Source organism: Anopheles marshallii, chromosome 3, assembly GCF_943734725.1.
Source record: "Anopheles marshallii chromosome 3, idAnoMarsDA_429_01, whole genome shotgun sequence".
NCBI classification, from domain to species: domain Eukaryota; kingdom Metazoa; phylum Arthropoda; class Insecta; order Diptera; family Culicidae; genus Anopheles; species Anopheles marshallii.
Window position 1 is genome coordinate 39,200,983 of NC_071327.1, and position 21,829 is coordinate 39,222,811.

At 40.0% G+C, this 21,829-nt stretch overlaps 3 protein-coding genes across 3 annotated transcripts; all 3 read left to right on the top strand.

The window, feature by feature from the left end:
* Positions 1-2,198: 2,198 nt before the first annotated feature.
* LOC128712583 (ornithine decarboxylase antizyme) lies at positions 2,199-3,606 on the top strand. Its single transcript, XM_053807475.1, is given in 4 exon segments — positions 2,199-2,296; positions 2,753-2,873; positions 2,875-2,923; positions 3,010-3,606. Coding segments are annotated over 4 exon segments (762 nt in total). The 3' UTR covers positions 3,504-3,606.
* Positions 3,607-11,726: 8,120 nt separating this feature from the next.
* Positions 11,727-13,448, top strand: LOC128716131 (protein croquemort-like). Its single transcript, XM_053811051.1, has 4 exons — positions 11,727-12,167; positions 12,238-13,079; positions 13,160-13,250; positions 13,335-13,448. The coding sequence occupies exons 1-4, from the start codon at positions 11,727-11,729 to the stop codon at positions 13,446-13,448; spliced, it is 1,488 nt and encodes a 495-aa protein (XP_053667026.1).
* Positions 13,449-16,039: 2,591 nt separating this feature from the next.
* Positions 16,040-17,819, top strand: LOC128716132 (protein croquemort-like). The gene is made up of 5 exons (XM_053811052.1): positions 16,040-16,165; positions 16,242-16,547; positions 16,623-17,428; positions 17,512-17,602; positions 17,670-17,819. Exons 1-5 carry the CDS (start codon positions 16,040-16,042, stop codon positions 17,817-17,819), a joined length of 1,479 nt encoding a protein of 492 aa, XP_053667027.1.
* The last annotated feature ends 4,010 nt before the right edge of the window (positions 17,820-21,829 follow it).

The following is a 21,829-nucleotide window of genomic DNA, read 5'->3' on the forward strand; positions in this document are numbered from 1 at the left end:
GCTGTTTAATTTTAAATGTACACACATTGACGCAATACACACCCAGCGTTGGCAGAACACACTACCATGACTGGGGACTTATCTCGCTCACGTGTTCAATGGAGGAATGTACAGCTGTAAAAGCATTCTTGTAATTTAGCCCCACCAAAAGTGTAATTTTTAAAATGGCAATGAACCTTTGATGTTTTTCGGTGCTATTATGAGGTTGCGACAGTTCCTTCTTCCTCTGTGTCCGCGCTGTTGTTTTGTCTCAGAGTTTCGTAGTCAGCGCATGTTTGATCTGTATTTTCCACCTGATTCGTTAGTGTGGCTTCTTCGCGTCAACATAATTTGGCGCAAGTTCAAGGTAAGAAAGGGCCGTGTCTTTCCGCGTGCAGTATAGCAACCACGTGTTGGTAGAAGCCACGGGAAGCTAATTTCAACACCGACACGTAAAGGCCTTTCTGTTATTTCTGGCTCATTTTTGTCTGTCCCCGTGTAATCGGTAAGCTAAGATAAGGAATAGCAAAACAAAATGTCTACCATATACACACAGGGATAAATAGGGGTGTAAATAAAACAATGATCTTACACTGTTACAGTAATCTCTTTGCCTACACACGCCATTAGCATGTGTGTGTGTGTTTTTTTTTCTTCTAAATTTAACAAATCATTCGATCCTTACATCCGTCACATCACTCCGGCGTTACTCTAAACAAAACACCCCCAACCGTAGCGAACCGTGTGAATTCGACCTTTGTAGTCGCTCATAGCGAGATGTACACTACACTGGTTTTGGTTTTGAATGGTATCTTACTGCTGTTCTGAAATAATAAATATGGTGTACATAAGGGATGAACGACGCACACTACCAGAAAAGATGGTTGATCGTGTGCTGGCTGTTGGGGTGTACAGAGTGGAAATTAAACGCATACTTACAAACAAAAGGTGGATCCCGAAATCGAGCAAGTGCGCAATTTTCACAATGACGAGACACACAAACAAGCACTTGCGGTAAAATTGTTTACACGTACGACAAACAGCCCCCAGAGCGAGTATGATGATTGAGATAAAAATAATCGAGAATGACACATATCTTTCCGTTAACTTTTAAAGGGGGGACTCAGAGTAATTCGCAGTCGGTTTTTGCAATGATTTTTTTTTGCACAAAATATCAAACGCCCGTGGAAAATGCGTTTTAAAGTTACTACGGTACGGAGGTACTACTGCAAACTGCCAAAGAAAGTTCAAATGCTTGTAAATAAGAGAGTGCACGTACATCTTATTGTTGATGATGATGTAGCAAATTAATTGGATGTCAGGGGGAAATATTCTGCACTTTTTTATTGGTGAAGTGATTGTTTGTAGTAAAGCGCTCTCGTCCATCATACGCTCGCAACTCTGTGGTCTTTTACAAATTGCATTTGAGTTTGGCATTGATCAACGATCGATGATCAACCCCCCAACCCACAACGACCAAGCCAAACACAATTACAATCAACGAGAATTCTGGCTTGTGTTATTGCTGTATTGCCCTTTATTTTGTTTTTACGTATTTCCCATCTGCTGCTTCGCTATGTCGATGTGTGAGCCACCACCGTAGCGACAATGTCGTTAGTTTTCGTAAACATACGAACGACAACGAAACCAACCACCCATGCATACACCATCGTTCGTTGCTGCCGCTTGGCCATTAAAAAACGGCATACACAGCACTTTCGTGATCGCGTCAATTTGTGTTAGTAATGAAAGTTTTTTTTTGTCGAGTCGACTGTATTATATTTTGTGATCCTCTTCAACGCCCGGCTTGCGGAAAAGACAAACAGTCGGCGTTTGTCCGAGAAAATGCGCGCTATTATGTACGGCGAGATCTCGTGAAGTGAATACAAAGATTTTCTGAACCAACGCACTAATCAAGCAGTAAAGGCGTCTTTTGGTAGTGAACCCGTATGCATAAGCTCAGACCAAGAATAGCCCGCATATGATCGGATTGATCGTTAATTGAGCGATTTTACGTACATTTGTACAGTGAAGATTGTGTTTTTTGTGATAACAAAATAAAATACACAGCATAGTACTGCATATGCAATATTGTGCTAACCAGGCAGATAAAGCAGAACGAAACTAAGTTGCACTTGTTAAACTGCTACGAAAATTTCAGTGTTTTGTGCATTTTATTTGCGCTTAGTTGGCAATCAAAAAGTGTGATCGTTATCAATATGAAGGTGCCCAATACTTCTGCATTTGTTGCTGTTACCGGTGCTGCTACATACGAGTCGGCTGACCGGACTGGTATAATGGAGAGAACTCTAGCCATGTAAGTGCTTCTCTCTTCCGTATCCAAACAAAACGGGGTTGTCAGATCGGGAAACGTATACATTGGTAAACAAATGCTACAACCTGATATGAAGTAGTGTGACGCTTGTAGAAAACGCGAGACCGTATAATAAATGCGGATTATTTAATCTCGTTATGTAAGCAATTTGGTTCGCAGTGCTATCAAGATCGAATGTATAACTTGTGCTGAATTGCACCCTGTTTTGCATAATAGTTGTGTCGTACCCATGATCCGTTCAATGTAATTCGATCTTATTCGTAGTAATTTCTAAGCAATTCTTGATAACCAAATAAAAATTCGAGTTAAATGCATTAAATGCATTCCATTATTAGCATTATATGCATTCCATTATTAGCATTAAATGCATATAATCCAATAGCTATACTAGTACCGTATTCACTAATGTTTATTTTCCTCCATTTAATCATCTTACAGTGAGCCAAGTCTTAGTAGTAGTAATCGTACGAGTAAACGTACGATTTCTTCCTCCTCCTCGTCTTCGACGGCCTCCGACTCTTACTGTGTTTCGTTGGCTGTAGGACCGCTGTGGTGGTCCTGATGTCCCAACAATCAGGACCGATCACGATAGGGCGTCTCCCTTGAAGGGTAAGCATGGCCTACTTAATGGTGGAAATGCGCTGTCCGATAGCATAGAACCAATGGTTTTGGATTTATTTGTTTTTGGTCTGCAGAATACAATCGCAAGGATTCTTTCGATTCGACAACGACCACCGCTTCGTCTGAGTATTATGAACTGGATTTCCCCGAATCAACCGTCGACTATTTGAACCATCAGGAAGCTGCTGTAATACAGGAAGTGCTGAGCCAATCCGCTCCAACACCCATCACATTGAAGCTCTTCGTAACACCGCAGAAGTGCAGCAGCTGGGAGACGGTCTTTAACCCGATCGACAACATTCTGTACGTGTCGCTGCCGTCGGCGATGTCACACGAGGCGTCGAAGCATTCCTTCATCTCGCTTCTTGAGTTTGCCGAAGAGAAGCTGGAATGTGACGCGGTTGTGCTGTGCATTCGCAAAGATCGACTCGACCGCCCGAACCTGGTACGGACGTTTTCTTTTGTTGGTTTTCAGCCGCTCAGCCCAAAATCTCCGCTCGCTCCACCACACATCGATGAGCAGCAGAGAAATGAGTACCTCTTCATGATCTACAGCATCGAGGAGTAGAAACATACGGAAATCCATTTCATTATGATCCATCCTACCATCCACCATCAAGGATCATAACATCTCAGCAGGAAGGCGTGCGTGGGTACTTTCGTATTAAAATGAAATTCGTGTCTTTAGACCGACGCTAGTAAGATATAAACGACAACATTTGGTCTGGATATGAGCAACACCAATAATTTTCCTGCTCTTAAACGATAAGGACGAAATTGACATACTGAGCTTCGATTGGTGGCAGAGATCGTTGCACTCCAAATCGGTGTTGTTAATGTTCGTCCGTTTTGATACGATCGTATGGTACACAGTGCAGAACATCAGTGTAACGTGTAATGCATAAAACACAATATGCGATTACCATCAGCGAACAACATAACGCTTGTTGAATGGTTTCTTCAGTGAAATTTCCATCTATTCACCCATTCTTAACGCAGCAAATACCTAAGGCTTATCCATGTAAAGCCTAAGAAGATAACATTTCCCTTTTCGAAGATTACAATACCAGCTAGGTTCTTCACAAAAAAAACACGCGTTACTTCAAACGAACGATGAAGATATTTTATAGCGTACATAATACTACATACTACAGTAGAATACTAATGGGAACGGACATTAAAGAATGAAGAAAAAACAGCATCATCAGAATCGGTATCACGATCTAGGCAGTCGAAATACTTGCGATTTGTAATTGTTTAAGAGAAATGCTACTATCTGGTAATCATAAAAATGCTAGAAAAAGTAAAAAAAAACAAAAAAATTATAAAAAAATCACAAAAAGATCAAATTTATTGTTTTTAACAACATAATGATTTTTTTTATATCATGAAATAACATGCAAACATAGGAGTACATCAGAGCAATCAGATAAAAGAAATTGCAAGTATCAAAAATACAATGTTTCGAAAAACATGAAACGACGTCAAGAAAAACCAGAAGTTAGAAAAAGATGCAAACACAATAACCAGCCAGCGTTCTCCCTTCAAGGTACATGTTTTAGAAGGTGTAATTTTCAACATAACTAACAAAGACCGATCAGTAGAAGAACCGAGGCAGAAACCGAGTAACGTATCGACGAGAGTAGAAGACTTGCGAGGCAAATAGGTAGTGCCAATGAAAGCGAAAAGAACGAAAAGGTCCTCTAAAGAGACAGTGAATACGATTTCCTTCGTGTCGCAAGTTTTTAACGGAAGAACAGGTTTGTTTTTTGTGAGATCTCGTGTCGAATGGAGATTGGTTAATTTCATGTTGAGCAACTTGGCTGTTCGTTTTGATTAAATCTTTGTAAAGCTTCTTGGGTTAGTTTCTGTCAACTATATTAACAACCAGTACTTATTGAACGCTGCAATGCATATGCATCAAATAATAGAGCATCTCTTTCGTTCCCCGATGAAGGTTAATACTTTTTCTGGCATGTTTCTATAACATTTATTAGATGTAAGCACTTATTATGTTATACTTATTATACATAGATATATTTCTTTTATTATCATTTTTTTTTTTGTCTGAATTTGCTAAGATTCCACCACCGATGATGGTATTGTAATGCTTTAATTTGTAGCAGAATTTCGAACAGAGCTCCTCCCTGCATCTTATAGTTTGAACTCGTGAATCTGTCTGGTTTGTAGAGAACTGATAATCGATTTTCAGTTGACGCCGAAACGGCGTAACTGCACCTCGAAACCCTGTGCCCTCAAACTGGAGAATCATGCAAAAAATGAAAACGAGGCAGTGGAAAGGACTGTTAAACTTATAAAGGGAAAATGTTTCAAACAGCACACGATACGAAAACGGGAATGTATCTCAAACCTAGTAAGGAAGAAGAAGATTCATGCTTACGAATCAAAAATGGCAAAATCTTGAGTTGAAAGGTAGTAAAAGCAGGAAATTGAAAGGAATGCAGAAAAAAAGTTGTTGTTCTCGTTTACTTCTTCCCAACTTTATATGTTGTTATTGGGTTTCGGAAGCGAGAGCGTACTATACGCAACCCTACATATATCTATATTATTACTCTTATTACTATTTTTATCTAGCAGATCAAACAGAAACACATATGATACATAATACAGAGCTTTTTCAGATACACTTTAAATTTCCATACGATTGATTATCTCGTATTTTGTTTCACCATCCTTCTGAAAACAAACTGTGCTTGATAACAATTCATACGAAATAAAATTTAAAGTGATTATACTTTCATGGTGTGAATTCGACTATACCTGTTGGAACGAAATAGTTACACGATCTATGATACATATAATTTGAGTTTTTATTTTCGAAAGTTTGCTATTTTTATCTGTATATTATACTAACACAAATGAAATTACTGTTATTTAGCCGAAAGCAATCCGCCAACAAACATAGTTTCTTCATACTAACAAAACTTGGTAGTGTTTAATTATTATTGCAAGTTGTTTGAATATTCCGAATATTTTCCACCTCATGCAGTTTACATAAGTGTAAGTTAATGTATGTCTGGGATCCAGTGGTGTATATGGTGTAACGAGGTCGGTTACACGCAACTGTTCGGTGTAAAATCTCGTCCGGAACAATCTGCCGTACGCAGGACTGACTACCCAGCGACGGCTACACAAACCCAAGTAATGAATGGCAGGCCTCTAGAATAGTGTTGGGTAATTCAGATTCAGATTCATGAATCTGAATCTCTATTTTAAAGATTCACGAATCTTCGAGATTCATGATTCGTCGAGATTCATTATTTTTGCGTCTGAAATAAGAAATTTTACACAGATGGAGCTATTATTAATACTGCTAGCATTAACGCTAGCTTGCTTAAACTAATCAAGCTGAATTATTCCAGTGACCTCTGCGTTGCCCTTAGAGAAATCTCAACGTGTTAATGCGTTTCTGGAAACTAAAAATATTTTGATAGTTTAAAGAATAAATACAATTCAATAAATCTTTATTTCAGTGCAAAGAAAATTAACACATGCACTTTTTTATCTGCTGCCTTGATCTCGTGGTACTACTCTACCCACATACCGTATTAATTTTCTGTTATTCGGACCGGAATTCCTTAAACATAGGCCAATGACGGCGCAATGCGTTTTGACGCCCCTTACATTCTTGAAAGTATAAACTTTCAGAATCCTAGTAGGAATTTAAGACCAAGGCTAGTTTTTCGGGCATCGCAAAGTTACGGTCACTAGAATGAAATTCAGCTTGATTAGTTTAAGCAATCTAACTTTAAGAATGCTGCTAATAATAGTGCAGTGCTAATTATAACTTCATCTGAATAAAATAATAACAAACAGCCCATAATGATGTTTCCGTAAAGATTTATGAATCTTCGAGGATTCATGAATCTTTAAGGATTCATAAATCTCTAAGGATTTATGAATCTTTGAGGATTCATGAATCCTTAAAGAGTCGACTCCTGATTTGAATGACTCCTCGTCAAAGATTCATATGAATGACTTTTCGCAAAAGATTCATTAAGTACAATACTACTCTAGACCCCTTAATGAGGTTACTGTGCCACTAACGATGAAGAAGATACGCAAATTGATTCGATTTTTCCGTTTTATTTTGAACAGTGCTTTATTATGCTCCCATTTTCAAATTACCGTTCTGTTGTGGTTGAACCAAATTTATCTAATGATAAAGCCTGCAGCTAATCTCCTATACAGCGATACACATGAATGTTGATGCAATGACTCATAATATCACCAACTATAGAAGGAGTACAGTCTTAAAAAAAAAACGGACAACCGAAGAAACCGGTACAATTACATTGATAACAAAAAATATGTGATTAATGTAATATTGGTACGTTAACGATTTGTTTCATAGCAACCATTAAATCGTATTATGGCTTGATAAAATCTTTCACTCTAGGTGTGTTTGGTAGCGGCAACCCATCCAGACCGTTCTTCCATGGCAAACTCTCTGACTCTCCGGCTACGTGGTAATAAAATACAGCATGGCCGTTTCAACGATAAAAAAATCTAGGATTTTCCCATATATTTAATTCCTTACGTGGCAACGCTCGTCGTTCTCCTAAGCCTTTCAGTTCTTAATTGTCTACTTATAACTAATTTATTCTAAAAGAACGAAACACACAAGTGTTAACAGCACCATACGATACCAACATAAGTTATAACGTGTGAGCAATATTCACTTTTGTCTTTATTTGAATGTATATACTTAACTATAGACATTAAAAGAAATTATTGACGCCCTAAAACCCTTTTGTGATGCATTGTTATGATAGTTTTCAATTTCTTATAAGATCGTAACATCGATCAAATTTACGTTCACGTTCACAAAATCCAGGTACTTTATCCAGTTTCCTTAACCTCATGGCTCAACAGCCTTTTGATATTGTCTTCGCGGATATGTTCGATCTTTGGATCGTTGGATCGTGATGGTTATAGGTAATCGTTGAATCGCCAGCGATCGTTAGAAATCTTGGAAAATATCCGCTTACTGCAACCTTGGGTAAGAGAATTCTTGACGTCCTTTTGCAGGATTACAAATATAGAATGCATGATGATTATTTGCTACCAGGTTTCTAGTTAAACAAGGCTCTTATGTTTCAGTTTCGGGTAGATATTACTTGGGTTTACTGTTTATTTGACTTTTTGGGATTTTCTATTTTACGACTATCATCTCCGTAGCAAGGACTGTGTGCAAGACTACGTGGTAAAATAAGTCTAGTAAGCACATTAACCTGTGAGCGTTTTCTCAACACAACTGCACCTGTTTAAATATTTCAAACTTTCACTAGATTTTGGTAGTATTTGGTCATATTTGGTTTGTAGAGTTTCGATTAGAGATGTGTGTAGTAAATTTTTTGTGGTTTGCTTTATTTCCTGTTTAATTAAATAATGTGTTTTTTTTTTTATATTGTACGTCCATTTGGTTATTGTGCCAGCTTTATTAGCGAGATCAGTACAGGAACATCTGAACAAATGAAGATAATTGCATGTCAGTCATCTGATGTCTATTCGCGTAACAAAGCTATGCAGAGGAGATATTCTTTCGAGAATCTTTAGTGTGGTAACAATTCACCACCTTCTACATACACGGTCAATGTGAACCTTGGCCAAGGGAGTCTACGGCAAGAACACCGAATAGAATTTCACCAATAATGTTATCCGCAAACACAGGTCTAGAGGATATCGATCTCTCATACGATTGTTCAGCCATCATCCATTTCTCAAGATCCTTCATCACTAAGCAGCCGTGATGCATGGCACTTCATAATTCAGCGATTTAATTATTTAAAGCATTTATTTTAACATTCGTAGTTGCAGTGGCAGCGTAGAGGTTAAGAAACTTCGCTCTTGTTTAAATCAAAAAGTAATTAAATATCGTTCCAGTGTCTAAAATCTATAAACTGTGTTCAGTATTCGTATTCATTAGTACAGTCGCGCCATCTATGTGTCGGATTCGACACCTTTAAAGAAAACAGTTGGAAGGTTTTCAATGTAAGAATTGCTAGTTGGGTTCAAAAAGTTAGAAATTTGCATGTAATGTATCGCTACTAACGCACTACCATGGTCAGTGGGTAGACCATGCGAATTAAATAAAAAACAGAGAAATAGAAAGCAAAGATTTGGAGACTGAGTTTATTTTGAATTCTACATCCTTTAAAACACCTAGTGTTTGAATCTGTAAGGAGTCCTTGGCGGGTAGCGACTTACAGACACTCATACACGTTCCCCGGTGTATTTATATATCTTTGCTAGTATTTTTGGTTCCTCCTTCCTCCCTCTTGCGGTTTGGTTAGTTCGGCGTGTCCAACAACCACTCTCGTACCCTTTCCTCCTTCCTTCTTCCCAGGACGGTCTGTTCGGCGTGTCCAACGGCCATCCATATTTCCTCTCTATCCAGGGCGGTCAGTTCGGCGTGTCCAACGACCACTCCTCTCACCTCTCCCATTCTCTTCCAATACCAAAAATTCTCTCCGGAGTAGGCCGTACCCTACAAACTGTAATTACGATGCCACAAACGAGATGGGGCTTTGAGATAACCCAAACTGCATCAAGATCACAAGTTTCCAGATGATGAAGCGTAGACCACTATATTTGGTTGTTCTACCTGTTAAGTGACTAACACTTACTATTCCTGACACGTCTATTAAGGAAGTGAATTTCTTCTCAATGTTTGTTTTGTAGGTATAATTTTAAACATTTACAGAATGCTGCTGTTACCATGCCATAAACAATGCATGGGGATAAGGCGGTAAGTAGTGTTGATTCATGTTTTAAATTGTTTTCACAACATACAACAATTATTACCAAATTCACCAACCATAATACTAATGAGATTTTAATTACTATTCATAGTTACCATACAGCTGTAGTTAAAAACACGATCCCACGTCCATTTAGTTTATAATAAGCTCTTGCTCATGGCAAACGGCATTATTTCATGTAGACGACTTTCATCATACTTTTAGCTGTACATCGCTGGCTTCATTGCCATGCGCTGCTTAAATAACGTTTAAAAATCATCAATGTGTTCCCCTGCAAATCGTTTAGAGTATTGCCAATAAATTGTCTAATGTGAAGATTCAAATCCATTGTTACCGCTACTTGACGACTACGGCCGTACCAACGTTCGGAATGTGCGGTTCACCGTCCTTTGACCAACAGCGTAAGTGGTGTGGTATCGGCCTGACCGCGCTAAGCGTCATAAATGAATTACTATACCTGATAAGAATGTTACCGGAGTACTTGTACACGGGGGTGGACACTGGAGCTTATCCGTGTTCCTTCTCCAATACAACTTATCGGGTGTTCTTAATCCAACATCACCAACCAACCAACCTTGGCGAAGATAAGATCGGAGCCTCGATCGACTTTTCCTTTTCCTTTTGCCTTGTCTGACGACAATGGTACTAACAATAGCCGAGTGCAGTCCATACTACGGGGGTTTCTTTTTGACTGTCGTAAATTGATTCGCTCCTTCTTTGCACACGGTGCTACGGGTCATTTGCCAATCAGTGCTGCTGCATGTGTGAATGTGGGTACAGTTGTGTGTGGTTTGAACTATGTGTTCGTTTGAATGATTTGATAATTGCGAAGGTGCAGATACCGCACATAAATTTTGGTAATAGTACTTAAGTCTATAGTTTGGAAAGTTTGCAAAATTTGTTTGGTTCCTGTGATTACGCTCTTTTGTAGATGGATTAGAAACGAAACAAGCAACTAAAATCATACCGAAGCTGTGTTTTTTCTGCATTCTTTTAGATACGTTCATGAATGTGTGTCCATCACAAAGAAACTCATGCACCAGAATCCATCAGATATTTAAACGTGTGTCCAGTGTGTACTTCTAGAAATGATCCTCTGCAAACCGATCATATCATACTTCATTCGATGGAAGTTAGATAGTACACATAATTTAGATCAACTTGCCAAGCACATGGTGTGAATTTTAGTGCATTTACAACATGTTCCCCTTGAACTGAAACACATATCAAAGGGTATCGATTAAAGCTGATAGTGATTTGCAACTGCTGCTGTGTTACTGTGTTTATTACTGCTCAATCGATCTATCGATCTTCATTGATTCTGGTGCAATAAACAATCTGAGCATCATGTCGATAGCAACGAATGCAGAAAAAAAACCGTCATGATAATGGTTAAACCAAATCATGTGCAATAAACAATATCTCATTCAATACGATATCTTGTAGAGCGCAGGGATGTACTAAAGAAAACAAAACAAAAGTACAAAACATTGATACGTACACATAAACACACAAAACATTAACAATATCACCTACGGATTACTTCGAAGGAAAAGATTACGAGTTCGAAGGGGGTTGAAAATGATAAATTTAATGGGTATTACAGCACCATAAGTAATATACTACGCACAATCGTACAACAACAACTAGCACACCTACCGGTACCCTAATCTGGCATGTTTATCTTTATAGTACCCAACATGATCAACACAAAGCAGTAAAACGTGTGGCACAAACCAACAAAAAAAAAAACAGGAAAACCAATACCTTTGTAACGTAAACGATTTGCGACAAGAAACGGAAAATCAGAAACATCCTGATAAAGGTAATACGGGCGGTGTGTAATCTAGGCTCTTTGCTAGCTGCGGCTTCATCTTGGCATCAGCAGTGTCAAAAGGTTAGTAGAATAGTCCTTCGTAGCGCAGTGCCACGTACGGGTGGCCAACGTGTGTGTCCCGTGCTCTCAACGTTACCTTCTGTCGAAAATTTCGGTTACCAGCCGTACCATGTGCTGCTGTTCGAAGAAATACTCCAACACCGCCAAAAAGCTATGGGCATTTGGTGGTGTCGTGGCAATCTTTGTGGCGGCTGCCTTCTTCGGGTTTGGTCTACCAGCCATCATTGATGCCGTGGCTCTAACGGAATTCCGCATCAAGGAGGGTGCCCGCGTGTACGAGAACTTCTTCGATGGTGAGGTGCCGATCTTTTTCGATATCTACCTGTTCCATTGGACCAATCCGGAGGAGATCCGGAACCCAGACGTGCGGCCAAACTTTGTACAGATGGGACCGTACGTCTTTTCCGAGCGTCATGAGCGGGGTATGGTATCGTTCAATGCAAACGATACGATCACCTTCAACCAGAAACGCATCTGGCATTACATTCCCGAACAATCCAATGGGGATTATCTCACCGACCGTGTTACTACACTTAATCCAATTCTAGCGGTAAGATACGCAACTCGTATCTCTATGTATAGTCGCTTCTTGTTCTAAATCTTCTTTTCGTCACAATCAGACCGTCGGCAAAACGTTGGAAGGAGATCCTCTACTACCACTGCTTGATGGTATCATCATGGCGAATAATCTTGCCGAATTTCTATACGAAGATGTGCCCGTGCGTGAGATGCTGTTCGATGGACATCCTGACGAATTGTTGACTACGTTACGAGATTTGCTTGGCGTATTACCGCCAGGCACTGTGCCAGACATCAACTTGCCACCCTGGGAGGGTTTCGGTTGGTTTGTGGAGCGCAACGAAAGTCTCACCTATGACGGAACGTTCCAGATGGGCACGGGTACCGATAATCGCATCAACACGGGCGTATTACGCCAGTGGAACAATGCCCCCCAGGTGCCCAACTATCGTGGCTTCTGCGGACAGGTGCGCGGGTCGGCAGGTGAAGTGTGGCCACCGATGGGGCGTAATTTGGACGGCGACAACATTCCACCGCTAAACATCTTTCTGCCGGATTTGTGCAGTGCGATAACACTGCGTCACGAGCGTGAGTTTACCGTGCACGGACTGGATGGAGAGCTGTGGGTTGGAGATGCGCGCAACTTCGACAACGGACACACGATTCCGGAAACGGAATGCCAGTGCACATCTCCTGTCGACCAGTGCCCCTTCTATCGGCCCGGTGTGCTCGATGTGTCGGAGTGCAAGTTCGGTGCCCCGCTAGTTGTTAGCTATCCACATTTCTATCTCGCCCATCCCAGCTACCGAACTGCCGTGACTGGAATGGATCCTGACAAAGCCAAACACGAATTCCGTTTCGCATTGCATCCATTTTCAGGAATTCCTATGACCGCTAATGGTCGCATCCAATATAACATGCATCTCAGAGATAATGGCTTGGCGTAAGTATTGAATATCTAATGATATTCTTTCGCAGTAGAAAAAACGACAATCAATCGCATCTCTTCTTATACCCACTCAGTTTGTTCCAAGGCGTACCAGATATTATTATTCCCGCGTTCTGGATAGAACAACGCATGGTCCTTACTGAAGACATAGCTGATGATCTTAAAGTAAGTACGGCGTCGAAAATGTTGCAGTTCACACCAAACCAATCAAATTAAACTCAAATTCTCACTCATTTTCTGTCTCTGCAGCTAATCGAAAACCTTAGATGGGGTTTCATCTATACATCATTCGCTCTATGTGGGGTGGGTGCTTTACTCCTTGGATTATCGCTTTACGCGGCGTTCTTCGTGTGGAAAGACTAAGCTTTAGACGGTCGTTACGACATACCTGATGCAGTGATTCATTAATTATTTTGTTACTAAAATTATTGTAAGGATTTTTCACTAATAAAACTGGGACATATACACTATATCAGTTTTAGTGTTTTATTTAGCATGGCATAGACCAGACGACTCTGTTCCATATCTTCCATATCCATATCGGTGATTCGTGAATCTGTCACAAATAACTTTCCATACCTGCTGATTTTACCAAGTGTACTCACTTACGTTCCGTTCCGTCTGTCTTTGTGTTCAGATTTTTCCTTCGTTGGGCAATCTTAACACGATCGAGTTTATGCCTCATTGCGATAGCACAAACAAATTTGCGTCTGTTTTAAAATTGCTGATAACGCACTGCTGCTCATTGTTTTTTTGTTGTACAGATAAATCTTACAAGCCGCTAACACCCGTATCTAATCTTCATCGGAAAATCGTATTTTTACGATTTATCCGCAAGGTTAATATATTAGTGGCTGAATTTGAGATAATGCAGCGTTTTGAAGCAAATTCAAAAAGAGGACTCTAACTAAAATAATTCTAGTTGCTTCGAGTAATGTTCCAAGTTTTAATGAAAGGATATACAATTGACACCAGAACTAGAACCAGTTATTTTTAGTGGGAAGCTTTATTTCATTCTCATTTTTCCACCCACCCCCTCCCCCCGCCCCTCTTTACCTTCAGGCTTATCGAATTGTGTGAAACTCTTGTTGGCAGATTTGATTGTTGGTTAGATGGAACGAGCAAGCATAACGATCTTGTTCAATAGTTCGGAAAACTCATTTCCACAGCATACATGAAATGATGAATATACATATATATATTGTATGGTGGTGTATATATTTGAAAATACACAATGATGAGATAAGCTCAATGGAAAAATTTCATCCAAACGTGTAGCGTAGGCTTAAGCAGAAATTGTCGTCTGGGGACAATTGTTGTCCAAAAGGTGTGTCAAACAGTATTACTTACAGGAAAATGTGTGAAAAATTGGCTAAATCATACCAATAAGAAAGTCAAGAAATCATTTTTATTAAATAACAATTATCTATACATAACATTTTCTTAGAAGAATTGTGCTTATTTTCAGAGAAATTCACATATTAGCTTAATTTTTAAAAACGTTTTTGGGTTTGACAACCCTACGCTTGACAGCAACGTTTTGACAAGCATGCACTTTCGTTTCATTCAAGATCTCGCTCTGTTTTCGTTCGTATCGCGCAAGTAAACGAAAGACTCCTTTCGTGACGGGTGAAGATAAAGGTAAATTTGGGTTTATAAAATAGTTTGCTCGTACTAATTAGTCACATTGCTACCAAACCACCACTTCCGTTGCAAAGGAAACCACAGCGCGCATTATCGATTTCCTCTGTGTTTCTAATAGAACATGCACTGAAGGTCAAAACAGTTTGTGGGGTAAAGATTGGAGGTGTAGGAATCAACATTGTCGCTTATGAAATCGAACTCTCTAATGCCTTGAACAATTCTCATTTAAGAAAAGCAATTAATCTTACATCGCCCGAAGTGAAATGTTCATAAATGATTATCGCGTTTAGTTGTGCGTCTAGTTTGTGCCAGGCAAATAAAATAAGAGTGCATCACCTTGGGTCAAGGTATAGGAGAATCGTCGTGCAAAAACAAACAATGGTTATCAGCAAAATTGCCTACTCAAATGATTATCAGCTTACAACCATTTGAAATGCGACTCTCACACGCTGTTCGCTGAAAGCCTCTACGTAATACTTGTTCCAACGCGTCGGGTAATCGAAATCATCGAGGCGACGCGAACTCAAAACTGCATCACGTTGGTACGTAATAACGGAGCAGCTCAATTTCCCTCCTCAGACTTCACATTCCGGCAAGGTCGTTCATAATGTTATAACGGCCTCTCACCTGTCCCACCAGACACATGCGATTGGGTACCGGTAGAATAGATTATGATGAGTCATCGATGTGTAACTGCGAACTGTTGCTTTAGTTTACGAAAGCACACAACGAAAGGAATGGCAGTAAAACGAATTTAAATGTTAATTCAATTATCAAACGAAAGTTACAAGCAGTTTCACAGAGAATTGTGCAACGCAATAATGTTTTGTGCTATACATTTGCAGCAAAGAAAATCAACACACTCGGAGGATGTAAGTAATCGCATGAGGCATTGCTTTGGACCCTGATGAGTAACGTGTGTTGAGGAATGAATAATATGTTATCGCCTAGAAACGGGAACACTTATATGGCAGTATGTGCTGACGCATTTGAGATACAGTTCGTATCCTAGCGATAAGTATAACGTCAAAGCATTAGCAAGAGAGGCTTTGGTTGCCCTTTCATAAGCTTGAGTACTTGTTTGGTCCAATTTTATTTCATTTGATCTAGTTTTTATTATAATATATTTGTAATAATATTGCAATATATTTCTATCGATCTTCTCCTAGTTTACGGATGAGCTGAAAGTATAGCGCAACAAGCCTCTGTACTGCCGTAGTCGGAGCGGCCAAATCAACAAAAGCAATATCACAGCTGCTTTAACACAATCTACCAAGGCGTATCTAAATTATCCTCCAACATCAACTACAATGTGTTCAACATGTACAGACTTCCAAAAAAAAATTATATCGCTCGGCTGTTCTTCATTCCTGATACTGCTAGCGATTGCACTAGGCGTTTTATGGCCATCCATGTCCGAACAGATGTTACATAATGTAAGTTTCCCATCCAATGATCATGATCATTACTTGTGATCACTGTTTAATCCATTCGCTTTTTTCACTCCGCCAGAAACTTGTAATCAAAAATGGATCGACAAACTATGACAACTGGATCAGAACGCCGATACCGATGTACCTAGAAGTTTATTTCTTTAACTGGACCAATCCGGATGCAGTACAGGCGAATCAAAGTGTAAAGCCACACTTTGTCGAAATGGGACCGTACACCTTTTCCGAGGTTCACGAACGGGTCAATCTTGTGTGGAACGATAACGATACGGTAACATATGACCAGCGCCGAATCTGGCATTTTGTACCGGAACTATCGAAAGGAACACTGGATGATGAGGTTACAAATTTAAATATTATTACCTTGGTAAGTACAGCACAGACTTACTACTGGTTCCTCTTTGGAAATCCTTCGCATAATACTAGTTATCATCTTTTCCAGAACGCGGCACACTTTTTGCGAAACTCGTATCCTTTACTGAAACCATTTATCGATATATTCCTCAAAACGGAAGGTTCGTTGTTGTGGAAAAATAAACCTGTACGTGAGCTACTGTTTGAAGGTGTTAAAGATCCCCTTTTGGATCTCTTGAAGACACTCAATACTACGACGCTAAACATACCTTTCGACAAATTTGGATGGTTCGTTGGGCGCAATTTAAGCGATACCTTCGACGGGACGTTTACTATGCGAACGGGTGCTGGTGGACTGGATGAAATGGGCTTTCTGACACAGTGGAACGGTTCGCCAAGGACGGGCATGTATCGAGGAAAGTGTGGCGAGGTCTACGGTACCTCCGGTGAATTGTGGCCCGCCAGCACCGAGACTCCGCCGAACATCACACTCTTCCCATCGGACATTTGCCGTTCCATAACGCTGCAAGGCGGGGAACAAGTCTCACTGTACAATGTTCAGGGCATGAAGTACGTCGGCGATGATCGTGTCTTCGATAATGGAGTGAAGTATCCTGAAGCAAGCTGCTGGTGCAATGCTGATCCGGCCAAATGCCCTGATTTGAAACCAGGTGTCTTTAATGCCTCGGCGTGCAAATACGGTTCCCCAACGTTTTTATCCTTTCCACACTTTTATTTGGCTGATGAAAGCTACCAAAATGCAGTAAGTGGACTGAAACCGAATCAAACTGAGCACGAGTTTTATATGGCTATTGAGCCACAAACCGGTATACCATTGGACGTTCGTGCTCAGCTACAGATCAACGAACACTTACAACCGATAAGTGGGTTCAGGTATGTTGCAGTTGCAATTTTAATCCCGAATTATCGTAGCCAGTAAAATCTAATGCATGTATTATTTTTACCATTCACTACAGCTTCTATAAGCATGTACCGGATGTGATGATACCGATGCTATGGTTCCGACAACGTGCTACCCTAACACAAGAACTTGCGGAACAAGCGAAGGTACCATTTGCGTGTGCAAAGTAAATCATACCCCAGTTTACTCATCCGTATCTATTATTAATTTCAGTTGGCGCTCGCATTACCGTCATTGGGGATCTACGTGTGCATCTTCTTTGGCTCCATTGGTACTATTTTGACAATTGTGTTCCTATTCTGCAGTATCAGAAAATGGTCCCAAAGTACCGAGCCAGTTCCGTACGAAGAGCTACAAAATTAGAAGGAGCTTTCTAACCGTACATCAATATCTCTAATAATTGATAAAGCTAATATCCAGCTTAGTGCCTTACAGTGATGGAGGAAACGGGCATTCCCAAAGAAGAAGAACACAACAATATTTTAAATTTACATGCATTATCTGTTTCTCATTCGTTGCGTATTAACAATCTTTTATCATCTGGATATGAGTTATTCAGTTTATTTTTTTCATCAATTTCTTGCCTTCCCTGTATCTCAGTGCTTAAGAAATTCAAGTGCCAAAAGAACATCCTACCTAAGACGATGTTCCAGGTGTTTAGAGATTATTTGTTTCGCATTCCGTCTGAGTTCGTTTGTATGGTATTGTTAGGTTAGATTCTATACATACTAGTGTCTTTAATCCAATACCAAACATGCTCAACCATTATATAGGCACATTTTGTTACCACTAGGATTTATTTGCTAAGTAATTTGGACTGAAATTATATACAAAAGTGGTGTGATGATTTTCAATCAGTAAGGATGAGTTCGTAAAGAACAGGAAAGTATAAGAAATTTAAATTATAGAAAACAATAGCGATCAACAGAGAAATTGTTATTTACAGCAATATTCTTAAAATATATATTTGGTATATTTTATACTTGGTGAATGTATGTTACTTTTTCTGTATGTTGGAAGCGAATAAACCTGATAATATGTTTGTTGTAATAACCAAAGGTGTTATGCATCAGGTATCATCTGTTCTTGATTTCTATCAAGATCCTAACCCAGAACCAAAGTCTAAATCAATGGTCAATCGTATGGGAAGCTTTAATTAGTGTGTTTCTGGGTGTTTGTATGCATACTATATTATCAATGGGTGTCCGATTGAGCGAGTTAGCTATGTTCGTGATTTGGGAGTTATTCTTGACTCGAAGCTTCTCTTTGATGAACATATCATATGGTTAGCTATAAATCCTTTGGGCTAATAAATCGCATTTCCTCCGATTTTAACCGACCCGCTTTGTTTCCGATCATTGTATTGTAGCTTGGTCCATCCGATACTAGAGTACGCCACTGTTGTGTTGAGCCCCTCTGGAGTTGTGGCTACTGCTAGATTTGAAAGGATACAAAAACTCTTCACGCGCATTGCGATTTGGCGCCTACGTGGCTGCTCCAATGCCGATCTATCATCCTTTTCAACTCGGTGTGAGCTTTTAGACCGTCCTTCGTTGGAATCTAGATGTAGCCATGCTCAAGGAGTTTGCCGGCTTACTTCTTGGGGTTACCGATGCGCCATTCCTCCTTTCTCTCATCCCTCTTTATGTTCCTCCCACTCAGTCCCTTCGGCCTCGCCCTCCACTAACCGTCCCAGCGCACCGAACGTTATTTGATTCTAACGACACGCTTTTAGTGTGTTTTCGGCAGTTCAATGTTCTCTTTATTCATTTTGGCAATGGCATCTCCCTGCCTTCATTTCACTGGCGTCAGTTATCCTCTGTTTCTAACTAGCTATTTATTTGTATTCTTTTCTCTTTCTCTTTTTTCTCTTCTTGCTCTATTTAGTCTGTTTTGTTATGTGTCCGCTTTCACTTATATATGTTTCCTTTCTATATGTTTTCCCGGTTTGGTTGTACTCGCTTGCTCCAGCAGTTTTCTTAATTGTGTTTTCGTTTAGGGTTTAGTTTAGATTTAATTTTACTTTTGTATAGCTTGAGAGGCAAACAATCTCTAACAATAAATAAAAATAATAATAATACGTTGCTTATTTGTATCCTCCCTTACACCCTTTATTTGTATTTTTCTCATGCATGTAAGGTCGGCGAACCTTCCCAAGAACTGTTGTTTCATTTGAAACTTGATCATATTATCACAAACGGGGGTTAAACGTTTACAGTTGGCGAGCAATAATGTACAAATCGACTCGTATGAAAGTTGCACCATCTTAACCGGCCAACGAACCAAATGTTAAAAAAAAAACGCTTGCATAAACGTTCCGTATTTTCATTCGTTCATTCTAAATGCGCGTTTGCGTATCTCACTATCGCAACGGTTTAGATAATTGCCGACCATAGCAAACGCGTCGTTCGAAATTTTCCCTTTACTGTTATAAACTCTGCTACGAATCCGTACCTGTGGTCTCCGCAAGTTTTGTCGCGACAGAGGTAAAAAAGGGATAAAAAGGGATTTCCATATTTTGCATCCATCCCATCGTTCCTATGTACCCATCGTTGCTATGGTAAACGCCTCAATATAACAGGTATGTTGACTCACGTACCTTGAAGTACGCCATGTGTTTGTGAAATCAAACGCCTGTACTCGATGACAATTCAGTGTGGAAAGGCAGCAATTGAAATCCTTGGCTATTCATTCGTAATTTAGTCTGTTTTGTCTGTATGCTGTATGCGAGAGAGTTTTTAAACAAATCTCGTTTGAAATTGTAGGATAGTCGAGTTGGGCTGAAATAAACAACAACAAAAAAGGCGATCCTTAAGAGCAAAATATGTTGAGAGGCCATGTGAACCATATGTGTAGATACAACCAGATGCTGAGGAGTGCATGGATAGAGATCTCTGAAGTATTTAGGGAAGAAGATCGTGGAAAAGAAAATCGCGAAAGCCCAACGCTCCCAAGGAAAGACCGGTGGGCGTACACGCACCGCATTGTAAGAAATGTAGCATATAAGAACGTGTTTTTTGAAGGGATAAACACTTACAGTTTGAATTCGGAATCGTTCAGACGCGTTGAGTTCATTTGGAGGTTGGCATGATCTTTTTCTTACTTCCCTTCGGATCTTACTGGCTTGTTACAACGCGTGTATTGCACCACACCGAGGGAAGAATTCCGGTTAGTGTCCAACTGTTCAGTAGCCAAGCCAAATAGTGTTATTCGTTATTCGTTGAATATACTTGTCCGAATTCTAAACAAAAGAAAGCGCGGTCACAACCGACGCACTTTTGCGCGACCGATTCAATCGGCTAGTGTCGGCAATAAGTTGGTGCGTAAAGGCGTGCTGTCGTCGTGTAAGAACAGCAGTTAGATCTTGTAACACCACAAGACCCATTTCGATTGGCAAAATATTCGGAACCTTGGATCAGTGAAATGCAAGCAGTGGTGTTATCATAGCGGTGCAATAAACTCGAGAGTGATTTCTTGCAGCAGACTGCAGTGTGTTGTGGCCCTAGTTGCGTGTTTTTTCTGTTTTTTTCTGCAAAAGATTATTTTTCTGCCTACACAAAGCATCAATACCAGAAAACGCTATACCATAATATTTAAAACTCAATGTGGAATGCTGTAAGCGAAACCGTTAAATTATTGTTATTCTTGTAAATAACAAAAATTCGGCCGAGTACACCCGGGATAAGGTGACCTTTCACGGTTTGGAGAAGGAAATGTCTTGAAACGTTTGTGAATTGTATCTTAGATTAAGCTTCCCCATTAGTTGTAAGCAATACGGCCTGGCCGTTCTTATTGAATAAAAAAAAAAATAACAAAAATTGTTCATTCCCAAATAAACCGCTACAACTACTACTACTACTGTGGCCCTAGTAAGGATATAACTAGTGACGGATATAGCTCCTTGGGGGTCCTTGGCGGAATAGCGTTTCTTTCGTGCGTTTCTGATAACGCATCAACCTTAACAGTGGGCTGCTTACGATTTGACTAAAGAAAAAGGGATGCGTTTTTTTTTTGTTTTTTTCCATCTTTAAAGCTTTTCGATGCATTTTCTATTTTGGGGAAAATTTCCAAGGGAAACCTTCAGTAGAAACGGGGTTTTTCCCGGGTAAATTGTGGTTTTTTTGCAATTTATGTTACTAATATTATAGCCCCTGGATAGACCTGGGGTATACCCACGCCTCGGTCAAACCATTAAGTACCCAGGGGAATGCGTTCAGCGGGCCAATCAGCATGTTCAGCAATGCTACGCTGGTGTAGGTCGTGGCTGCGGTTAACGGTTTTGCCGAGCAGAATCGACGTACCGAAGGTGAACAGACACATTAATACCGGCGTTGTGGCCCAAAAGTACACACACAGAGCGTCCAGATATTTCC

What these genes read in the sequence shown, in the direction of transcription:
- LOC128716131 (XM_053811051.1), top strand. Translation starts at nt 11,727, where the DNA reads ATGTGCTGCTGTTCGAAGAAATACTCCAACACCGCCAAAAAGCTATGG. An exon ending in CTCAGAGATAATGGCTTGGC is followed by an intron (nt 13,080 to 13,159) that starts GTAAGTATTGAA and finishes ATACCCACTCAG; the next exon opens with TTTGTTCCAAGGCGTACCAG. An exon ending in ACATAGCTGATGATCTTAAA is followed by an intron (nt 13,251 to 13,334) that starts GTAAGTACGGCG and finishes CTGTCTCTGCAG; the next exon opens with CTAATCGAAAACCTTAGATG.
- LOC128716132 (XM_053811052.1), top strand. Translation starts at nt 16,040, where the DNA reads ATGTGTTCAACATGTACAGACTTCCAAAAAAAAATTATATCGCTCGGC. An exon ending in CCGAACAGATGTTACATAAT is followed by an intron (nt 16,166 to 16,241) that starts GTAAGTTTCCCA and finishes TCACTCCGCCAG; the next exon opens with AAACTTGTAATCAAAAATGG. An exon ending in AACTTGCGGAACAAGCGAAG is followed by an intron (nt 17,603 to 17,669) that starts GTACCATTTGCG and finishes TATTAATTTCAG; the next exon opens with TTGGCGCTCGCATTACCGTC.